The following is a 21,220-nucleotide window of genomic DNA, read 5'->3' as shown; positions in this document are numbered from 1 at the left end:
GACTGTACCCATGTGTCTTTTGTGATACTTTGCCAGGCTTCTGGGTACAGTGACAATCTGCCCCTGACTGCCTCCAGAGGTGGACAGGCGGGCCTCCTTTCAGGAGCGCTTGAAGGGCCTACCAGAGAACGTATCTCTGTCGCCCTGATTCTGTGGATGCCCTCTGCTAGTCTAGTAGGCGCTGAGAAACATACTCCCATGGCAGAGAGAGTTTTGCCATCTTGCTCGCACCTGGTAAGAGTCTCTTTTACCTTGGGCCCGAACAATGACGAGCCATCAAATGGGGCATTGGTAAAGGAGGACTTGAAGGGTTCCGCGAACTCGCAAAGGCGCATCCAGCAATGTCTCTGCAAGGCAATTCTTGTGCCTGCTGCCCTGCTCGTTCCATCGGCTGTGTAAGAGATGAGTCACATGAAGGAGTTGATTATAGAAGACAAGGTCGGAAGCTGGGAAGCAGTCTTGTCTGAAGCTCCCGCAGCTGTAGGATCCTGAAGAGCATCTCACAGCTCTTTGAGGAGATCCCTCTGGAAATGAGTTAAATGGGAAAAATAATTCAGTGAACTAAGGGTAATGGCTGCTGATGAAAACACATGCTTCCCATATCTGTCCATCATACGGGACTCCTTGTTCGGTGGATGGACAGAAGAAGAAGTTTCTGCTAATTCCACCATAGAATCAACTGGTACACCCTTAGTCAGGAAAAGCTTATCCTCTGGCACTGTGATAAATTTATTGGGCCTCCTCGGAACCGGTTCCATAGATTCTGGAGAGCTTCACACCTTTTGACTGACCCCCCCCCCCCCAGCAGCTGGTCGAAAGGAGGAGACACCCAAGAGGTGGAGGGTCGGGAGCCAAAAGCCTCAAGGTACACGGACTCATCTTCAGAAGGTGAAAGGGATTTCCAGCCACCCCTCTGCTTGAGGATTTCCAGGATGTCTGAAAATAAGACATCCTTCGAGGGGGACCGTGGGGACCCTTCTGAGTCCTCCAAATCCATGTCAGATGTGAGAGACTCGGGGGAGTCTAAATGCTTCGTCTTACAAGTCCTCTTCCAAGGGACCTCTTTAGAGGGGTACTCTGGGGAGGTTTCAGAAGAGGTGGGGTTGCCTGAGGAGGCATCCTGGGGCATTGGTTCCCTATGCTTTGAATGGAGGGGTAGTGTGGAGGTAGACACCGGCCCCGAAGGGGACGGAGCAGCTGAAGCTAAGGGTGGAGTGGTCTGGAAGGACAGCACACTCCTCATCACCTCAAAGGGACCATGATCCTGGCCCGTGAGAGTCTCCAGCTCCGAAGAGCCTGGAGATGTCCCCTGCACCATGGGCGATGGCTCTGAGGCTGATATGGGCACCAAACTCACCTGCACTGAAGCCCCGAGTGGGAGAGTAGGATCCAACAAGGGTCTGATCTCGCTTCTCCACCCGGAGCCGACAAGGGAGTGTCTGCCCCCAGACCCCTCAATAGAAGGTGGTATCGACAAGATCGGAGGAGATGTTGGAACCGAGACACCAGTGGTTTTCGGATCCGACGGTTCCACCGCAATGACTTCCATGCACTCTGGCTTCGAACTCAAGTGAGCTGAAGGAGGAATCGACGACAAAGTAGGTTGGGCAGTCGGCTCCACATCCATATGGGCTGGGCTTGATAAAAGTTTTGCCAAGGCTGGAGTCCTAAGTAACATCTTCACCACCCTCTCCACATCATAATCCGAAAGGCTCCTGGATGATCGAGAGGAATGGGTGGACGATTGGAGACTACCTGTCACAGACTGGAACAGCGGAGACTGCGGTACAGAATGAACCAGCTCCAAGGAGGGAGACTGGTTTCTGTTATGGCTCCTGGTCGGTTCCAAAGACACTGGAGGAACCGAAGGAGATTGTGTCTTGTCAGACCCAACTGCCTTCGGATCCGAAGAACTTGTTTGTTTGTCTTGTGCCTTCGAAGGTTCCGGGCTCAGAGCCGACGAAGATGCTTTCTTGGAGGGCCCATCTGATTTGCCAGCCTGATCCCCTTCAACAGATGCCTCAAAAGGCCCTTTACATAACCCTCTCAGAATCAGCTTATTTTTCTGCTCCTGTAGGACCCTAGAGCTAAAACCATGACAAATGGAACAAGAGTCTTGCAGGTTAACGTCTGCTAGGCAGTACATGCAACTAGTATGACCATTGGTCAATGACATCTTCTGTGTGCAGGAATCACTTTTTTTAATCCAGAAGGCTTGGATTCTTTTGATGACACCTTAGACATGTCTGACATACAACAGAGTAACTACACAATTATCAATAACTGTAACAGGGAAAGAAAAAACGGACCAAAAACAGACCGAGAAGGCAAGTTTTTTTTTTTTTTTTTTTTTAAGGAAAAGAAAACGGGAGGGATGGAAGGAGGAGAGTTTCTAAGTTAAACAACAGCTCCTCTGACTGGGGAGATGCCTCTAACTTAAACAGTGAGTTCCTCTGGAAAAAAGGGAAGTAAAAAAGAGGAGAAAAGCTCTCTAACTAAAACGGACTGAAAAGAAAAAGAAAAAATGAATCCTCTAACTAAAACAGATTCGTAGGGACTAATGAAAGGGGGGTTAGTAGGCCTGAGAGTGGGAAACGACGGCCTCAACAACAAACAGCAAAAATAGGGTGATAGATACGAAGCACACTATCAGTTAGAAACTCCTAACTACAAGGGATAATTACAACTAAGAAATATCAAGATTCTTCATAAAAATAAGGAGAAAAAAATACAACTTAGCCTGAGCCAGTCGCAAAGCAATCCTGAAGCTTCATGTGACAAATGAGATCTGGCATGTTGGGATAGGGTCTAGCCTTGAGCCAGTGGTAGCTCTCGAGCTTTAGAATGCAGCCGATTCAGAGACGAGTATCAGCTCCGAACCCAACAAGCAAGAATGAGGGCAAGATAGGGACAACATAACATCCCCTGATTTTGTGGGCCTCCCCTGCCACTGAGGGAACTATCTACACATGGATCTTGGAAAGGATCCTGGGACATTCTGAAAACATCTTTCAACTACCTCATTGAGTCCTACAGAAGGTCTTAGGCCAAACAATGAACTGCTGTCAAAAGGTGTGTTGACAAACAAGGACTTAAAGGGCTCCGCAAAATCACACAAGTACATCCAGGCATGCCTCCTAATAGAAATGCCTGAACCGGCTGCCCTTGAGGTATCTTTAGCTGCATGTGAAATGAGCCTCATGGATGAATTCATGATCAACTGTAGGGTAGCCAACTGTGAGGCAACAGAGCTCTGTGCCTCGGAAGTACTGGTCCCAGACAGGGATTTGGAGAGTTCCTTAATCAAGTCGCTCTGCAACCTGGTGAAATGTGCTAGATAATTCAGCAACCTAACTACAAAGGTTGATGAAGAATATATACACTTCTTAAACCTGTCCAATGCCCTAGACTCTCTGTTGGGGGAGGGGGGTGGACAGATGAACTCTGTTTCGCAAGTTCTTTCTTCGTGGCCAGTGCCATGACCATGACATCCACTAGCACTTCCTTGTTCCAAAACTCTCTTCCTTTTGGTGGTGCCAGAATCCTGTCTGGTCTCTCAGGGATCAGCTGAACAGTATCAGGCTCCTTCCACACCCACCTAGAGATCAAATCAATGAGCTCATTGGCTGGAAGAGTCATCCAAGAAGTAAATGGGCCAGACTCAAAGGCTTCCAGGAATACCGATTCCTCTTGGGAAGAGCTATCAGCAGACCAACCACCACTTTGTTTGAGGGTCTCTAGAATGTCTCAAAAGGAGATATCATAAGGTGGTGATCTTGGGGACCCTTCCCCCTCATCAAAATCGGTATCTTCAGTGACCGACTCATGAAGTGAGTCTAAGTGGTTCCTCTTGCACTTTCTCTTCCTAGGGACTTCTTCGGTGGGATATTCTGGAGAAGTATCAGAATAAATAAAAATACCCTGCTGGGTAGCCTGGTGACTTTGGGCTGGCTGTCTGGGTGGAGAAGAATGAAGAGGCTCAAGGCACATAGGTGTATGTGATCCAGAAGGGAGATCTGAGGGGGATGGAAGTGTCTATCCTCCAGAAGCAGACAACACTCTCTCTATCACCTCAAAGGCAGAGCCCTCCAGGGAGAAGGAGGCCGATGGAGCCAAGAAGATATACTTCCAGACCATTGGCTCCCTCTGACCCAAAGGTAGTCCACCAAAGGCAGAAGTTGGAGCCAAGCTGTCCAAATTCATAGTCAGTTCTAACACTTTGGACCTGACAACAGCGCTTTGGCTCTGAGAGTCGTCTGGCTCCAACTCACTCGGAACCGGTGCACTCAAAGAATGTATCAGAGCTGAAGATACCATAATCTTCAGATCTTACACAGACTGTCCCAGAAGGCTCAGATCCGAGAGGTCCAAAACCACTACTTGGATTGGAGAAGGGATGAGATGCGTGGTGTAGTCCTCGAGAAGGCGCCCTGACTTGAAGGGGTAGCAGCCTGTAGAACTCCTATCTAAATCTGTGCAAAGAGGAATTTTCTCATCATCCTATCCACATCAACTTCTGTCAGGCTAATGGAAGAATAAGAATGAGGCTATTGACGGGGACCTGGAATGGCAACATTTCTCCAACAATGGGGATGGCACTCTGTAAGGTACAGGATCCAAAAAAAATGCATGCCTTGTTTGGGGTAAGTGCTTCAAATCCAATGCTATTGGATCAGAGGAAGCAGATCAGACATCCAATATCGACTGATCAGAAGATTTAGACTTCGGACCCGACTTTTTAGAGAGTTTTTGAGCTGGCTTCATTGTCGGATATCAGAATGGAGTAGAAGACCCAGACGGATCAGACAGCTTTTTCCTACACTCGTTCTTATCCTTTTCAGGGGGTTATGCCCTGGGGGAAGTAAACCTTTTAGAATTAACTTGTTTTTGTGATCTACAATTGCGCGAGGATTAAATGACTTGTAGATGTCACAGTCAATTTTTAAATGATCAGGGCCTAAGCAATAAATGCACAAATTGTGCTAATCAGACAAGGGAAGTTTATGCTCACACTACTTACATTTTTTTAAAGCCTGAAAGCTATTTTGTCATTTTGTACTGTAATTCTAATTACAAGAAGAAAGATAGAAAAAGAATTTTTTTAAAAGAGGCTACCAACAATGGTATAAAAGGGAAGGGGAAAAGCTACCAATGATGGTATGAACAGGAAGGGGAGAGAAATAAATACCAACAATGGTATTAAGAAATAAATACATTAAATTTGTGTAGGTAGGGAGGATATAAACGTGTGTGTGTGTGTGTGTGTGTGTGTGTGTGTGTGTATATATATATATATATATATATATATATATATATATATATATATAGATAGATAAAAAAATGCAGATAAGCAACTAAAAATTTCACTTAGCTGACTAACTTCACCAACTCTCGATAGCTCAAAATGACCATGTCCAAATGCAAAAGCGGCAAATAAGATCTAAGGTATGTTAGGGGATAGAGAATTATGGGTAAGGGAGGAGCTTGAGAGTACTAGTGGCCAAGAGCTGTGAAAAATGTCTGAGTTGGATCCGAACCCAGTTGTTAAGGAATAAATCAAAATTGACATCAGATACACTGGTATACAGTCCATAAAATACAGAAAGAGTGGACATCTAATTTCCCACTCATTAAGAAAAAAAATACTGAAACTAAAATCATGTCACAGTTATCTGAAGTTTTGAATTTTGAGTAAGATACATTAATTTGTGAATAAAGTGGTCTAATACGTGAAGGAATTTGTATTGAAAAAGCTTCTTACAGGATAAAATCCTTCATGTACTTACCAGAAATCTGAGGTTCGTTCCGTGGTTCTTCTACATCTTCAATACTTCTTCTGGTATTAGACCTTCTGAATGTGAGGCACCTGGTGAACATCTGCAAACACACGCAAAAATAATAATTATGCATCTATTTCAATGTGTTTATTGAATTTTGGTAACAGCTATACTTAGGATGGTAGAGGCCAGATACTCTGCTTGGGCCTATCACATCAGATGGAAACTCTAGATCAAGACATCACTTCTAGTATTTATGTCAGAGAAAACATGAGATTTTCAAACCCAAAACACATTTTGATAAAAAAATAATCTCCACAGCATATAACTTTTCTGCCATGTGTTTTTTTTTTCTTCTGCCATTAGCTCATTTTAAGTCACTCAGGAATCTCCTGTACAGTAACTTCAGACTTATCTCCTTCTAACCTCATCACTCATTTATAGTTAGTGGCTGTCAGCTACCACAGCTTTGGTACCAGCATGGGCTTCTTCACTTCCATGTTTCCACATTTCAAGTCATACACTGAAGCTATTTCAGTACTGCATGTTTCCTGGCCTGTCAACAGGAATTATTACAGCAAATAAACACAGGAACATCTCCCAGTTCAGGGTTTGCCCTGCACTGTATGCATTCACAGTCCACACCAGCAGACACAACACTTCTACTGCTCATCCTGCTGAGGCATTTGCAACTCATAAATTTTAAAATGTACTGTTTCTCAAGAGGAGAACAACAGATGTTTTATGAGGTTCTGACAGAATTGTAGCTGATTCGTCCAGCACCTGGTATGGTTTCCTCAGTATGATGTCCATCAACTTTGAGCTGTGTAGCAAATAAAAAAAAAAAAAAAAAAGAAGATATACCACACATAACTGAGCAAAGTGCTCATGAGCTTCAGTTCTGCATTCCTGTCACAAAAGTAGCATTGGAATTCATTTCTGTATTGACATTCAGAAATACTGGTACCCCAACCCTAGCCATGCTTACAGGTTTTGATATTAACACACTCTCTTACACACACACACACACACACACACATATATATATATATATATATATATGTATATGTATATATATATATATATATATATATATATATATATATATATATATATGTATATGTATATATATATATATATATATATATATGGGTCCCTATCTATTAGACAATTCATTTCACTGACACTCATTTTAGCCGACAGTTCATTTAGTCGACAGAAAGATGTGCCCCCTTCCCCAATGTTGTGCAACCCTGGAGTTGATATATATAGTTAGGGGGGGCACAGCCCCCCACAATGGCGGGCCGTGGCGAAGCCCCCCACCTAACATTGGGGAAGGAGGCACATCTTTCTGTCGACGAAATGAACTGTCGACAAAATGAGTGTCAGTGAAATGAATTGTCGGCGAATAGATAGGGACCCATATATATATATATATATATATATATATATATATATATATATATATATATACATATATATGGGTCTAGGACACATGCTCGACTAGCATATGTCCGAATCACAAAACATCAAACATACATACACGAAAGCGCTTCCATGTATGTGTAGCTCAAAAAAAAAAAAAATTTACGTTTCTGCAGGGGGCTTCGCCCACCTGCACCCCCCACTTTATTATTCTCACTCCAAGATCGCACTACAGTGGGGAAAAGGGAATTTTCCCTTACCTGCACTGTAGTCCAATCTACGAAACAGGCACACATACACGGAAGCGCTTGTCGATGTTAAGCGCTTTCATGTATGTGTGTTCGATGTTTTGTGATTCGGACATATGCTAGTCGAGCATGTGTCAGGATCCCATAGATATATATATATATATATATATATATATATATATATATATATATATATATATATACATATATATATAAAAGGAAAACTAGTTGTACAGGAATGATATTGGCATACGGATTACTAAAACAGAATGTTGTCATAACGTACCTAAGATCCTTGTCAAAGATCATGCATCTATGACTAAGGTAAAAGCAATCATCTCGTTTTAACTTAATAAACCATGGTTCAAATGAGAAATACCAGCTTGAAGATCTATCAAGCACATCCAGTCATCCTTACCAAAAAAGGGCAGAATGGACTGAACTGTGACTATCCGAAACTTTGTGTGTCTAACTGACATGTTCAAGTTACTGAGATCCAAAATTGGTCCCCAGTCCCCTGTTTTTTTTTTGGCACCAAGAAGAATGTTGAGTAAGTTCCAGATTCTATCTTGCCTGGTGGTGCCTCCTGGATGACTCTTTCTTTCTAGCAGCTTTTGTATTTCTATTGCTACTATTTTTCTCTGACTGGGTGGAACATCAATAAATTTGTATACAGATGGAGGTGGATGGGAAAAGGGAATTATATAACTTCTGGAAATAATCCTCTGCACCCACATATGTTTTGTGATGTCTAGCCAGGTTCTCTGGTGCAGGGATAATTGACCCCCTGACTGCCTCCAGAGGGCAACAATTGGGCTTCCTTTCAGGAAAGCTGGTAGGGTCTATCAGAGAAGGAATCTCTGGACCCCTGGTTCAGTGGGTCTCCTCTGCCACGTGGGTGTCATCATCAATTTGAGTTCTCCCCTCTGCCCCTGGGGGAATATCTCCACTTGAATATTGGAAAGGACCCTTGGACTTTCTGAACCACATTTTTCAACCACCTCATTGATTTTTGAAAAGGATCTGAGAAATCTAAAAATGTATGCCCACTGCAGAGAGGCTCTTTCTTTCTCACACCTGGATACTGTGTCTTTAACTTTAGGGCCAAACAATGAACTGCTGTCAAATGGTGCATTGATGAACAAGGACCTGAAAGGCTCCACAAAATGACACACGCACATCCAGGCATGACTCCTAATGGAAATGCCTAAACCCACCACTCTTGAGGCACCTTCAGCTGCATGAGAGATAAGCCTCATGGACAAATTAGAAATAGATTATAGGGTAGCCACCTGTGAGGCCACAGCGGTCTGGGTCTTGGCAGTAGTGGTCCCAACAAGGCAGTCTGATAGTATCTTTATCAAATCCCTTTGCAACCTTGTAAAGTGTGCCAGGTAATTCAATGACCTGAGAGAAAGGTCGGTGAAGCATACACACTCTTCCCAAATCTGTCCAGTGCCCTAGACTCTCTGTTAGGGGGATGGACAGAAGAACTCTGCTCAGCAAGTTCCTTCTTGATGGCTACTGCCATGGCCACAGCATCTACGGGCACTCTTTTGCTCCAGAATTCCCTACCTACAGGTGGAGCCAGAATCTGATCTGGTCTTTTGGGGACTGGCTCAAATGAGTCCGACTCCTTCCACACATGTCTGGAAATCAAGTCAATAAGCTCATCAGCTAGTGGAGTAACCCAGGAGGTAGATGGGCCAGCTCCAAATGCCTCCAGGAATACAGATTCCTCTGGAGAAGGGTTATCTGAGGACCAATCACCCCTCTGCTTAAGGATCTCAAGGATGCCTCTAAATGAGATGTCTTCGGGTGGTTATCTTGGGGACCCTTCCCCTTCACTGAAACCAGTATCTTTGGTGATGGACTCCTGAGGGGAATCCAAGTGCCTCTTCTTGCACTTCCTCTTCCTAGGGACTTCCTTGGTGGGATGCTCCGGTGAAGTGTTGGAAGAGATTGCAATACTCTGCTGGATAGCCTGGAGACTTTGAGCTGGCTGTCCCTGTGGTGTAGATTGATGTGGCTCATGATGCAGAGACATCTGTGATCCAAGTGGGGAGAGACGTTTTGTCTTGCCGAAGCAGAGAAAACTCACTCCAACCACCTCAAAGGCAGAACACCCCAGGGAGAAACCAGCCAATGGAGCTGAAAAGCCACACATCTGCCCCATTGGTTCCATCTGCCCCAAGGGCAATCCACCCAAGGTGGATGTTAGAGCCGAGCTGTCTAGTGTCGAGGCTCCGAGGGGCAGAGATGGCTCTGACAACTTCGGCGTCAACTCTAACACCTCAGATCTGACACTACAGCTCCAACAGTCATCCGCCTCAAAAACCGTTGGAGCAAGAGAACTCAAAGACTTCCTCGGAGCTGAAGATACAAATTTATTTATTTACTTGTCTTTTGATAACCGGGTTAGTCCACTGGGCTGGTGGCTCATTTTCAGTGGAGACCTGAGGAGAAAAGCTCCAAACACAAAACAAAGCAGCATAGTTTACATAGCAGTATTGGAAGACAGAAGAAAAGACGATAAAGAAGTGAGAGAGAAAAATAATATTGCAAAGCATGGAAGAAAGAAAAATAATAATATAGGGGTGAGGAGTAAGACAATGCAGTTAAGAGAAGGGGTTGAGGAAATATAGTAAAGGAAGAGAAAGAAGATGTGTAGGAGTAAACATTGCACAATGTCTCTACAGAAGGGCCCCAGTGCTAGTATTAATAAGAGATATATATCTTCTGATCTGATCCAGATGGTCCTGGCATACTCGGATCCAGGGGCTCTTAAACAGATGGAGGGATTGGAGAAGAAGCTGAGAGAGGAGGAGTAGTATGAACTATGGCTTCCTGGCTCAAAGGGGTAGGAGCTGGGAGAACACCCATTTGTATCTGCACCAAGAGAAATATCCTCATAATTCTGTCCACGTCAGCTTCAGTCAGACTTCTGGAAGAACAAGAGGAAGCTAAGGATGGGGACTTAGAGTGCTGACATTCCATAAAGGGAGAAGGTACTCTGGAAGGTACTGGAACAATAATGGGTGAGTATCTCGTTCTTGGTAAGGGCCTCAGATCCAAAGAACGAGTTGTCAGATTCGACACTGATATAGTAGAGCTAGCCTTTAGATCCAATTTATGTTTTTTCTTTGGCAGCTCTGTGGATGAAGGAGTCGAGGATCCTGAATGTCTAGGAGACTTAGTGGAAGGCTTCTTAGATTTTGACTTGGAGAGCTGAGCTCCAGCAATAGACTCAGAGAAAGGCAGGAAAAAGGGACAACAACTAACAACAATGGTAAAAACAGGACTACACTAAGTGTAAGAAGAGGGAAGATTTATAGAAAGCGCAGAATAAACTATTACTAACAACTAGAAAATTGAAAAAAAATTATTGTTTTATCAGTTGCTCGAGAGCTAAAGGTGAACATGTCTAATCACAAAAGTGGCAAACGAGACCTGAGGTATGTTAGGGGTTGGTGCATTGTGGGTAAGGAAGAAGGATGAGCTCTTTTTGGTGGTCACGATCTAAAGTGACGGCTGAGTCAGATCCGAGGATCGGATCTGAACCCAGCAATTGAGGATAGAATGAAAATTGACAACATCAGATCAAAGTATTATGGAAATGTTAAAGAGAAAGAGAAGTAAATGAGACACAGCCAAAGGACATACAAATGCCTAAGACAGTAAAAGAGATGACATGGCACACAAGCACCAGAGCAAAGCAGTTTACCAGGCAGGACATGACAAATGAAAAGTTAAAGGACAGGTGAAGAGATGAATACAAGGAATGATAAAGCAAACAGACTGCCCAGTGAAAGTTTGAATGCAGTAGATGGGCACATAAACTGATTCCCTTAGAAGATGACAGCAGAGAGTACTGACAGTAATGCCCAATGCAGTGAGGGAGGCAACAAGGGCAAGGATACATTTATAGAAATGAGGGAGTTTTCATCTGAGATAGATGGGTTCTGATCAATGTGGTCATCTTCACTATGGCATTAGTGAAGAACATGTAATATATTCCCTTTCACATTGAATAGCCACCAGTGTTAACAGTGAACAGTGATGGTAAGAACATTCCATTATCCCCACAATATCAGACTCTCAGAGTTAGGATATTCAGAAATGTAGGGGTGTGGAGTTGTAGGATACTTTTTCCCCTGCAAAAATGTTTTTTTTAATTATTGTAGAAATCAATGTTGTGTGCTGTTAGCATTTTTCTTAATTCTGTTCATAGTTACTATGAATCATTTTTTTTCATTTACATCCTTAAAGCACTTTTCAGCAAAACCCAGGACTTAGGAAAAACATTCAGTGAAACAGCAATCAATGACAATTATTATTACTTGCTCCAAGACTGTAAAGTTTTGAGGTTGGTTGTATTAATTTAGCAAGTGCTAGAGGGCAAAGTCTTGTATGTGGAGTGTAACAAACTTGCTTCATAGAGAAAAAAATGGTGGTGGTTTCCAGTTTATTTGAAGAAGTACAGCTGCCTGATTTTCACAGAAAAATGACCTGTGGATAAAATTATCTTCAGGATATACATGGGATGAGGGGAAGAGCAAAGATGTAAACATCTAGGATTTATGAAATGTCATCATACCTGGCACAAGGCAATAATAAGCGTGACCTGGGAAAAGAGGAATAGTAAATTAAGATACTAGATATATGAAACAGGAGGGAAAACAACCAAAAAAGTAGGGTGCAAGCAAAAAGACAAAAGAACTAAAAACCTGTAAAAAAGAAAACACAAAAAAGTAGACCAATGCAGTTCCACTGGTGAGTAAAATGAAAAAAGAAGTTATGTACTCACCATAATGTGCCATCTGAGTAGTTATACTTCATTTTTCTGCAAACTGTGGGTATACGGATCCGTATCGGATCCGAGCTGGCAACTTTTTTTTCTAGCATCTGCTCCAAGCTCTGAGCTCCTCCCCTTACCCATAATGCCCTACCATCTCCTATCTTCCCTCAGATCGAGTTTGCTGCAACTAAAAACATAAGCAACTCAGCCCAATGAACCAAACCTGAAAAGACAGGACAAAGTCCGGGGGACGGAGGAAGGGAATGTTGCAGAAAAATGAAGTATAACTACTCAGATGGAACGTTATGGTGAGTACATAACTTCTTTATCTGAAGAAGTTAACTTCATTTTATCTGCAACCTTTGGGTCAGAGTCCCCAGCGACTCCAATCCTGGGAGGCCCTTACGGAAGGATATTCCTGAGCACCGCAGAGCCAAAGGATGCTCTACCCCTCTAAATCAGATCTAATTTGTAATGGGAAATGAAGGTATGTGAATTGGCCCAGGTCGCTGCTGCACAAATATCGTCCAAAGGCACCCTAGACCAAAAAGCAGCAGAGGTCGCCATGGACCTGGTAGAGTGAGCCTTAACAATACTAGGAGGAGATAAACCTTTTGCTTTGTAGGCATGTGAAATACAAACAGTGATCCATCTGGCCAAAGAAACTTTAGAAATAGCTTTTCCCGTAAATGCTTTGGAAAAGGAAACAAACAATTGGTCAGTCTTGTGGAAAGACTTCGTTCTATGAAGATATAAACTAAGCTGTCTATGAACATCTAATAAATGGAGTTTGTATTCACCTTTATTTTGTAAGTTAGGAAATAAAACGGGCAGATTAATGGACTGGTTTATGTTTGCTTCAGATGTCACTTTAGGTAAGAAGGAAGGATTAGTACGGAGGGAGACCCTATCCTTGTAGAAGACCAAATACAGAGGCACGGCAGACAGAGCTTGAAGCTCAGAAACCCTCCTAGCAGATGTAATGGCGACTAGGAAAGCCATCTTCCAGGACAAAAATTTCAAGTCCACCGAAGCTGCAGGTTCGAAAGGAGGAGCCACCAATGCCTGTAAAACAAAAGTAAGGTCCCAAGGAGGCACTGAATCCTTGGCAGGTGGACGTAACAGAAAAGTACCTTTAAGAAAAGCCTTACACAGCCTAGAGGAGGCTAAGGCCATGTTGTCTTCACCAACGTGAAAACTGGAAATGGCTGCCAAATGTACTTTCACTGTGGAGGAACTAGCTCCTTGCTGAAAGATGCCAGACAGGAAATCCAACACCGCTGGAACAGGGGCTGTAAAGGGATTAAGAAGTTATGTACCTACCATAACGTTCCATGTTAGTTGTCTTCTTCTTGCCTTCTTTCTTGCGGGTTGGGTTCGAAGCCGATCTTCGGCTCCGACTCGGCCATTTTCTAAAGCTCGAGAGCTATTTACTGGCTTGAGGCCTCCCTATATCCCACAATGCCTGGCGCTAGATCCCCAGATCTCGTTTGAAAGACCTAACACCATAACAATACAAGAGGACAACTGTCCCAATAGTAAGACTTCAGCTATAGGGCTAAAGAAAAGATAGAGGACATAAAACAGGTAAGACTCAGCCAGAGACAAGACTCGTAGGAGGACTCTTTTCAGTCTATCTAGGCTAGGGGGATGGAGGGTGGGACGCAAGAAAGGCGAGAAGAAGACAACGACATGGAACGTTATGGTAGGTACATAACTTCTTAATGTTAAGTTGTTTCTCTCACCTTCATTCTTGCTGGTTGGGACAGCGTCCCTAGCACCTTAGTCCTGGGTGGCTCATCGGAACAGACTCTTGAGCACAGTGAAACCAAAATCAGCTCTACTCCTAGAGGCCACATCCAATTTATAATGTGAAATGAAGGTATGAGAGGTGGCCCATGTGGCCACCGAACAAATGGCTTCCATTGGTAGTCTTGCTTGAAAGCTAAAGCCCTAGTAAAGTGGCTTTTAGGTTTAGCAGGGAGTTCTTTATTCCTCAACTGATAAATAAGAGTAATAATAGAGAACAACCACCTGGATAAGGTTACTTTAGACACTGGTCGACCCTGCTTACCCTTCACATAGGACAGGAAGAGTTGATCTGATTTCCTTATTTGCTCAGTCCTATGCAAATAGAAACGTAATTGCCTATGAACATCCAACTGGTGTAATTTGTGATCAGCTTTGTTGGAATAATTTGGAAAAAAAAACTGGTAGATCAATGGATTGATTCAAATTATTTTTGGAGGGGACCTTAGGAAGGAACGAAGGATTAGTCCTGAGTGAAACCCTATCCTTATGGAAAATTAGGTAAGGAGGACGAACACATAGGGCTTGAAGTTCATAAACTCTCCTCGCTGAAGTAATGGCCACCAAAAAGAGGGTTTTCCAAGAAAGCAATTTCAAGGAACAGGAAGCTGCCAGTTCAAAAGGAGGCAGTATCAAAGAAGCTAGGATCAAATTCAAGTCCCATGGAGGCAGGGGATCTCTCACTGGAGGCCTGAGAAAAATTGTTCCTTTAAGAAAAGCTTTGCAAAGCTTATGGGACATGATGCTGGTTTCTGACAGGCCCATATGGAAATTTGAGATTGCTGCTAATTGAACTCTAATGGTGGCAGAAGATGAGCCCGCTTGAAAAAGTGCTGTTAAAAAGTCTAGAATGTTATGGACAGGGGCTGTAATAGGATCTATATTTCTAGCCTCTGCCCAGAAAGAGAAATGTTTCCACTTACTAGCATAAGTCTTCCTGGTTGTAGGTTTGTGCGAAGAAAGGACAATCTCATGCACAGAATGGGAAATACAGGGAAGCCTGGCTAAGGTTGGTAGTGGAGCAACCAAGCAGTGAGGTTGAGAGACTGAAGAGATTGATGCAGCCTGCCCGACTGATGGATCAGGAGGTCCGGAACTGGGTCCAGATTCCAAGGCTGCTCTAGAAGGTGACGATGCATCAACGGGGCCAGTAGGTGGCAATGAGGATCATCTTGCAACCCAGCACTGTAGCTTTCTGAATTAGTTTGGGAATTAGAGGAAAGGGTGGGAATGCATACAGAAGTCCCTGGGGCCAATCGTGAACTAGAGCGTCTCTGGGGGAGTGTCTGGGAAGAGGGAAGAGAGTGAAGAAACTGTGGCACTTGCTGTTGACAGGAGTTGCGAAAAGGTCGCAGCAAGGCTGACCCCATTTGCAGAAGATCTTGTCCGCTACTGTCCGATTGAGAGACCACTCGTGAGGCATGAGAACAGCTCTGCTTAGCTTGTCGCCCTCATCTCCAAGACATTTATGTGCAAGTGGTACTCGTGGGGTTGCCAGGTGCCCTGGACAGCCCTGCCCTGAAAATGCCCCCCCCCCACCCGATCAGGGAGACATCCGTGGTCACCATGGCAACTGGAGGAGGAAGGACAAATGGTCTGCCCTGGGGTACTGATGGGGAGACCATCCACAAAGCCAAGTGGTCTTTGCATGACTGCGTGATTATTATCTTGTGAGACATAGGAAGTTGTTGAAAGGACCATTGGGTGAAAAGCATCCACTAGAGAATCCTCATGTGAAAACGAGCCAGGGGGAACTAATATGATCTCTGCTGCCATGAGACCCAAGGTTTTTAGGACGAATCTGGCCTGAATCTTTCTGCATCCTAATAATACCTGTACGTGTCGGCGAATGTCTGCCACTCTGTCTATTGGAAGTCTTGCAGACAGATCTTTTGTATTTAATCTTGCGCCTATAAAGGTTAAAGACTAACAAGGCGACAATGCAGACTTTTCGAAATTTGAGATACCTAGGTTGGAGCATGATTGGATGGTATAGTCCCTGGCTCTCAGCAATTGATGTCTGGTGGTAGCAGTAAGGAGCCAGTCATCTAGATATGGAAACACCTGGAATCCTTGCCGTCTCAGGTGAGTGGTAACCACTGCCATGCATTTGGTGAACACCCTGGGGGCTGTGGTGAGACCAAAGGGCAGGGCTCTGAACTGGTAATGACTGGCTTCCAGCTGGAAGAGAAGAAACCTTCTGGAATGCCTGTCCATTTTGATATGGTAGTACGCATTCTGAAGATCTATGGAGCACATCCAATTGTCCTGACACAAAAAGGGTAGAATGGACTGAAGCGTGACCATCCGGAACTTCGTTCTTTGAACAGACTTGTTTAGCCTGCTGAGATCCAAAATGGGTCTCCAGTCTCCTGTCTTTTTTGGTACCAAAAAGAACTTTGAGTAAATTCCGGATCATTGCTGGTCTGCTGGGACTTGTTGGATGGCCCGCTTTTTAGCAGTTTTGAAATTTCTTGTACTGCCTGTTCCCTTAGACTGGATGGAACATCTGGGATGGGATTGTTTGATTTTAAGGGGGTGTGGACAAAAGGGATTTTGTAACCTCCAGATATGATAAACCGCACCCATCTGTCTCGTGTGATGAGATGCCAGGCTTCTGGGTACAGAGACAACCTTCCCCTGACTGCCTCCGAAGGCGGACAGCCGGGCAGCCCCTCAGGGGTGCTGGAAGGGCTTGTCAGAGAAAGATTCTCTGCTGCCCTGATTCTGCAGACCCCCTCTGCCCCGCGGGCGGCATCTATTGTTGTTCCCTCCTCTGCCTCTGGAGGGAAACTCGCCACATGTGTCAGGCACGGCTCCCTGGGGTTTCCGGAACCAGATCTTTCCACTCTTCTGACCTTTAAGGTATGGTCTAGAGGGAGTGGAAAAATGAACTCCCACGGCAGAGAGAGTCTTGCCTTCTTGTTCACACCTTGTAAGGGTATCTTTCACCTGAGGTCCAAACAGAGCCGAACCATCAAAAGGGGTATTGGTGGAAGACGCCTTGAAGGGATCAGCAAAGTTATATAACCGCATCCAAGCATGTCTTCTCAAAGCCACGCCTGTGCCTGCGGCCCTACTCGCCCCATCAGTCACATATGAAATGAGCCGCATGGAGGAGTTGACGACAGAATTAAGAGTCGCCAGCTGGGAGTTAATCTTGTCTTGAGCCCCCGCAGCTGATGGATCTTGAAAGGTATCACTTAGCTCCTTGAGGAGATCCCTCTGGAGGCGGGTGAAGTGGCACAAGTTAATTCAGCGACCGCATGGAGAAGGTCGCTGAAGAAAACATCTGCTTCCCGTATCTGTCCATCGACCTAGACTCTTTATTAGGGGGATGGACAGGTACAGAAGTGTCAGCCAACTCCTTTTTCATGGCCGCTGCTACCACCATGGCATCAACGGGGACACCCTTTGTCAAAAACTGTTTATCTTGAGGGGCCGTAATAAACTTAGTGGGCCTGCGGAGGGTTGGTTCCAGTGTATCCGGGGTTGACCACGCCTTTCGAGCCACTACTTCCATCAATGGATCAAAAGGCGGAGACACACAGGAGGTAGAGGGGTGAGAACAAAATGCGTCCAGGAATACCGACTTGTCCTCAGAAGGGTTAAGGGCAGTCCAGTTTCCCCTCTGCCTAAGTATCTCAAGGATGTCTGAGAACAAGACATCTTCAGAGGGGGATCTTGGGGACCCTTCCGAATCCTCCAAGTCAGTATCTGATGTGACAGACTCGGAGGAGTCAACATGTTTCCTTTTACATTTCCTCTTACGAGGGGTCTTCTCTGAAATCTCAGGGGAGGCCTCGGAAGAGGAAGATACACCCAGTGGGGTAACCTGGAGCATTTGATCCCCTCGCTTGGGGTCTGGAGGAGGGGCAGAGACCGAAGCAAGCACCCTGGGGGGAGGAGCTGAAGGGGCTGATCGAGGTGCAGACTCGGAAGTCAGCACGCTCCTCATGACCTCGAAGGCGCCTCTGTCTGGCAGAGAAGAGGGGCCCCACTCCGAAGAGACAGAAATCCTCCCTGGCACCGAAGGGGACGGCTCCGAGGCCGATGTAGGAGTCGAGCTTACCTGCGCTGAGGCTCCGAGAGGGAGAATGGGGTCGGACAAGGGTCCGATGCCACTCACCCCCTCGGAGCCGACGAGGGAGTCTCGGCGCCCAGATCCCTCCAAGGACGGAACCATTGAAGAAATCGGAGCAGATGACAGAGCCGAAAGGGGAAGCATCGGCGCCGACGTTTCCACGATCCGAGCCCCAACAAACTCCGGCTCCGAACTGGCAGGAGGAGTTGGAGGAGGAACTACTTCAGAAACAGGAACAGCCACAGCCTGATGAGGAGGGCTAGTTAACATTTTAGCCAGGGCCTTCGATTTGAGGAGTCTACTAACCACTCTCTCCGAGTCATGATTGGATAGCCTCGAGGACAGAAAAGAGTGGGACCGATGGCTCCGTTCAGACTGTAGTAAGGGCGACCCCAGAGCTGAGTGAATCGACTCTAGGGATGGCGACCTAGATCGCTTACGGCTCCCTGATGGTTCCGACACCAAGGTCGGAGCCGAGTGAGATTTAGATACTTTGGTTCCGGCCGGAACCGAAATAGAAGCAGACGCTCCACCTGGCGATGGCTCCATACTGGGAGCCGACGGCTTGGTGGGCTTAGGGGGTTTTCGCTGGCTGAGACTTTGCCGGAGAACCCTCGGGTTTAAATAACCCCCTGAGAATCAACTTGTTCCTACGCTCCTGCAGGACTCTCGGACTAAAGGCATGACATACTGAGCAAGGGTCCTGCAGGTGTAGGGCGCCCAAACAATAAACACAAGAAGTGTGACCGTCTGAGACATTTTCTGACAGCATGAGTCACACTTCTTGAACCCTGATACCTTGGTATCCTTTGCCATGCTAAAGAAAAAGGGATACCAACTGAAGAATATTAGACTAGTGTAAATAAACACACACACTCACACACAGACACACACACTAGTCCCACAGCTTCACACAAAAAATTAAAGAGAGTAACAATACTAGCAAAAATAAAAAGAAAATTATCTTAAACTACAAAGGCTAAACACTACTTCCTACTGGAAAAAGGTTTACAAAAGGGAAGGGGATAGCCTCTAATTTAAATGGCCTACTTTAGGGAGATGGGGGGAGGGGAGAAACTCTCTAATTAAAACGAGTTCCCGAAAAGGTAGAAAACACAGGTACTACAACTAATCTAACAGTACTACACTACTAAGGACAAAAAAGCTTGAAATATATACTAAAATGACAAAAAGATGAATACGACCTGAGCCAGTAAAGTGCAACCTCATAGCTGAAGCGGCAAATGAGATCTGGGGATCTAGCGCCAGGCATTGTGGGATATAGGGAGGCCTCGAGCCAGTAAATAGCTCTCGAGCTTTAGAAAATGGCCGAGTCAGAGCCGAAGACTGGCTCCGAACCTAACCAGCAAGAATGAAGGCGAGAGAAACAACTTAACATCTATTTTTCTCTGTGAGGCCCAAATGGAAAAGCACTTCCATTTACTGCAATAAAGTCTCCTAGTGGAGTCTTTCAGAGAAGCCACCAGAATGGATTTTACCGGGGATGAAAGACCGGGAGTCCTGGCAATAAATGGAACTGGAGCAACCAGGCTGTCAGCTTGAGGCTGCCCAGATCGGGCAGACATGCCCCCGACGGGTGGGAGATTAGATCCAGGCAGGGATCCAGAACCCACGGGGGAGATAAGAGATGAGACCAAAGGAATGGGAACTAAACCTGATGAGGCCAGAATGGGACAATGAGGATCACTTTGCACCGCAGTCGGCAAGCTTTCTGAAGAAACTTTGGAATGAGCGGCAATGGTGGATACGCATACAGAAGACTGGGGGGCCAAGCATGGACTAGAGTGTCTCTAGGGACTTCCCCTGGTGAGGGAATCAGAGCGAAGAACTCGCTGCACTTTGCGTTGGAAGGAGATGCGAAGAGATCGCAGCAAGGCTGACCCCATGCCAGGAAAATCTCCTCCGCTACTGACTGTTTCAGAGAACACTCGTAGGGCATCAGAATGGCCCAACTCAATCTGTCCACTAAAATGTTGGAGCACCCTGGGATGTGCGTTGCTATCAGAAACCGACCGGTGGAAATCGCCCATTCCCACATCTCATGGCCTCGCCACATAGGGGGTAGGATCTGGTTCCCCCTGCTTGTTGATATACCAGACAACAGACATGTTGTCTGACTGAATTGCAATCAATCCGAGAGGGAGGACAGTGTGAAAGGTTTCCAACGCTAAAAGCACTGCCCTCATCTCTAGAACATTTATATGCAATTTGGTCTCCGACTGGGATCACGTGCCTTGGACTGTCCTTCCCAAACAGTGTCCCCCCCCCCACCCGAGTTGGGAGGTGTCCGTGGTCACTGTGGCTTGGACTGGAGATATGATATCTCTGATATCTCCGGTGAACTTAACCACCAAAGAAGAGACGTCCTGCAGACGTGACTGATCTTGATCGGAAATTCCATGGGCAGGTCTAGCCAAGACCATTGAACAGCCAGAGTCCATTGAAGAACCCACATGTGAAGGCTCACACAAGGGAGAATCGATATGGCAGCAGCCATGGAGCCCAGAGCCTGGAGAACCTCGCTCGCCTTTGGAGACTTGGAGTTCGTTATCTAAGCTATGTGGCACCTGAGGTGTAGGATCCTGTCTGGAGTTAAGAATACCTTCATCTGCAAAGTCTCTAGCCATGCCCCAATGAAGTCTAGAACTTGTACGAGTTGCAATTGGGATTTCTGAACATTGACTGTAATTCCCAGTAGATCTGCCAACCAAATGAAATAATCTCGGGCCAGACACAAGTGATGCTTGTTGGGCGCAGCGAAGAGCCAGTCGTCCAGGTATGGAAACACCTGAATACCCTGAAGCCTCAGGTGAGCCACTACAACTGCCATTACCTTGGTGAACACCCTGGGGGCTGTGGTGAGACCAAAGGGTAGGGCTCTGAACTGAAAATGACTGGCTCCCAGCCGGAAGCGCAGAAACCTCCTGGAGCTTCTGTGTATTTTGATGTGGTAGTAAGCATCCTGGAAGTCTAACGAGCACATCCAGTCGCACTCTCGGAGATAAGGTAGAATGGACTGTAGGGTGACCATCCGGAATTTCTGTTTGGCTACCGACAG

At 45.6% G+C, this 21,220-nt stretch overlaps 1 protein-coding gene across 1 annotated transcript in view; it reads right to left on the bottom strand.

Moving 5' to 3' along the window:
- Positions 1-21,220, bottom strand: part of RAD21L1 (RAD21 cohesin complex component like 1) — a 1,222,403-nt gene that overhangs the window by 432,813 nt on the left and 768,370 nt on the right. The window contains exon 9 of the mRNA XM_044089023.1: positions 5,787-5,877. Within this exon, the coding sequence (XP_043944958.1) occupies positions 5,787-5,877 (91 nt within the window). The remainder of the gene's footprint in view (positions 1-5,786; positions 5,878-21,220) is intronic.

This window comes from Protopterus annectens, chromosome 12.part0, assembly GCF_019279795.1.
Source record: "Protopterus annectens isolate FY-2018-M chromosome 12.part0, PAN1.0, whole genome shotgun sequence".
NCBI lineage: Eukaryota > Metazoa > Chordata > Ceratodontiformes > Protopteridae > Protopterus > Protopterus annectens.
This window is presented reverse-complemented; position numbering and strand designations above follow the sequence as displayed.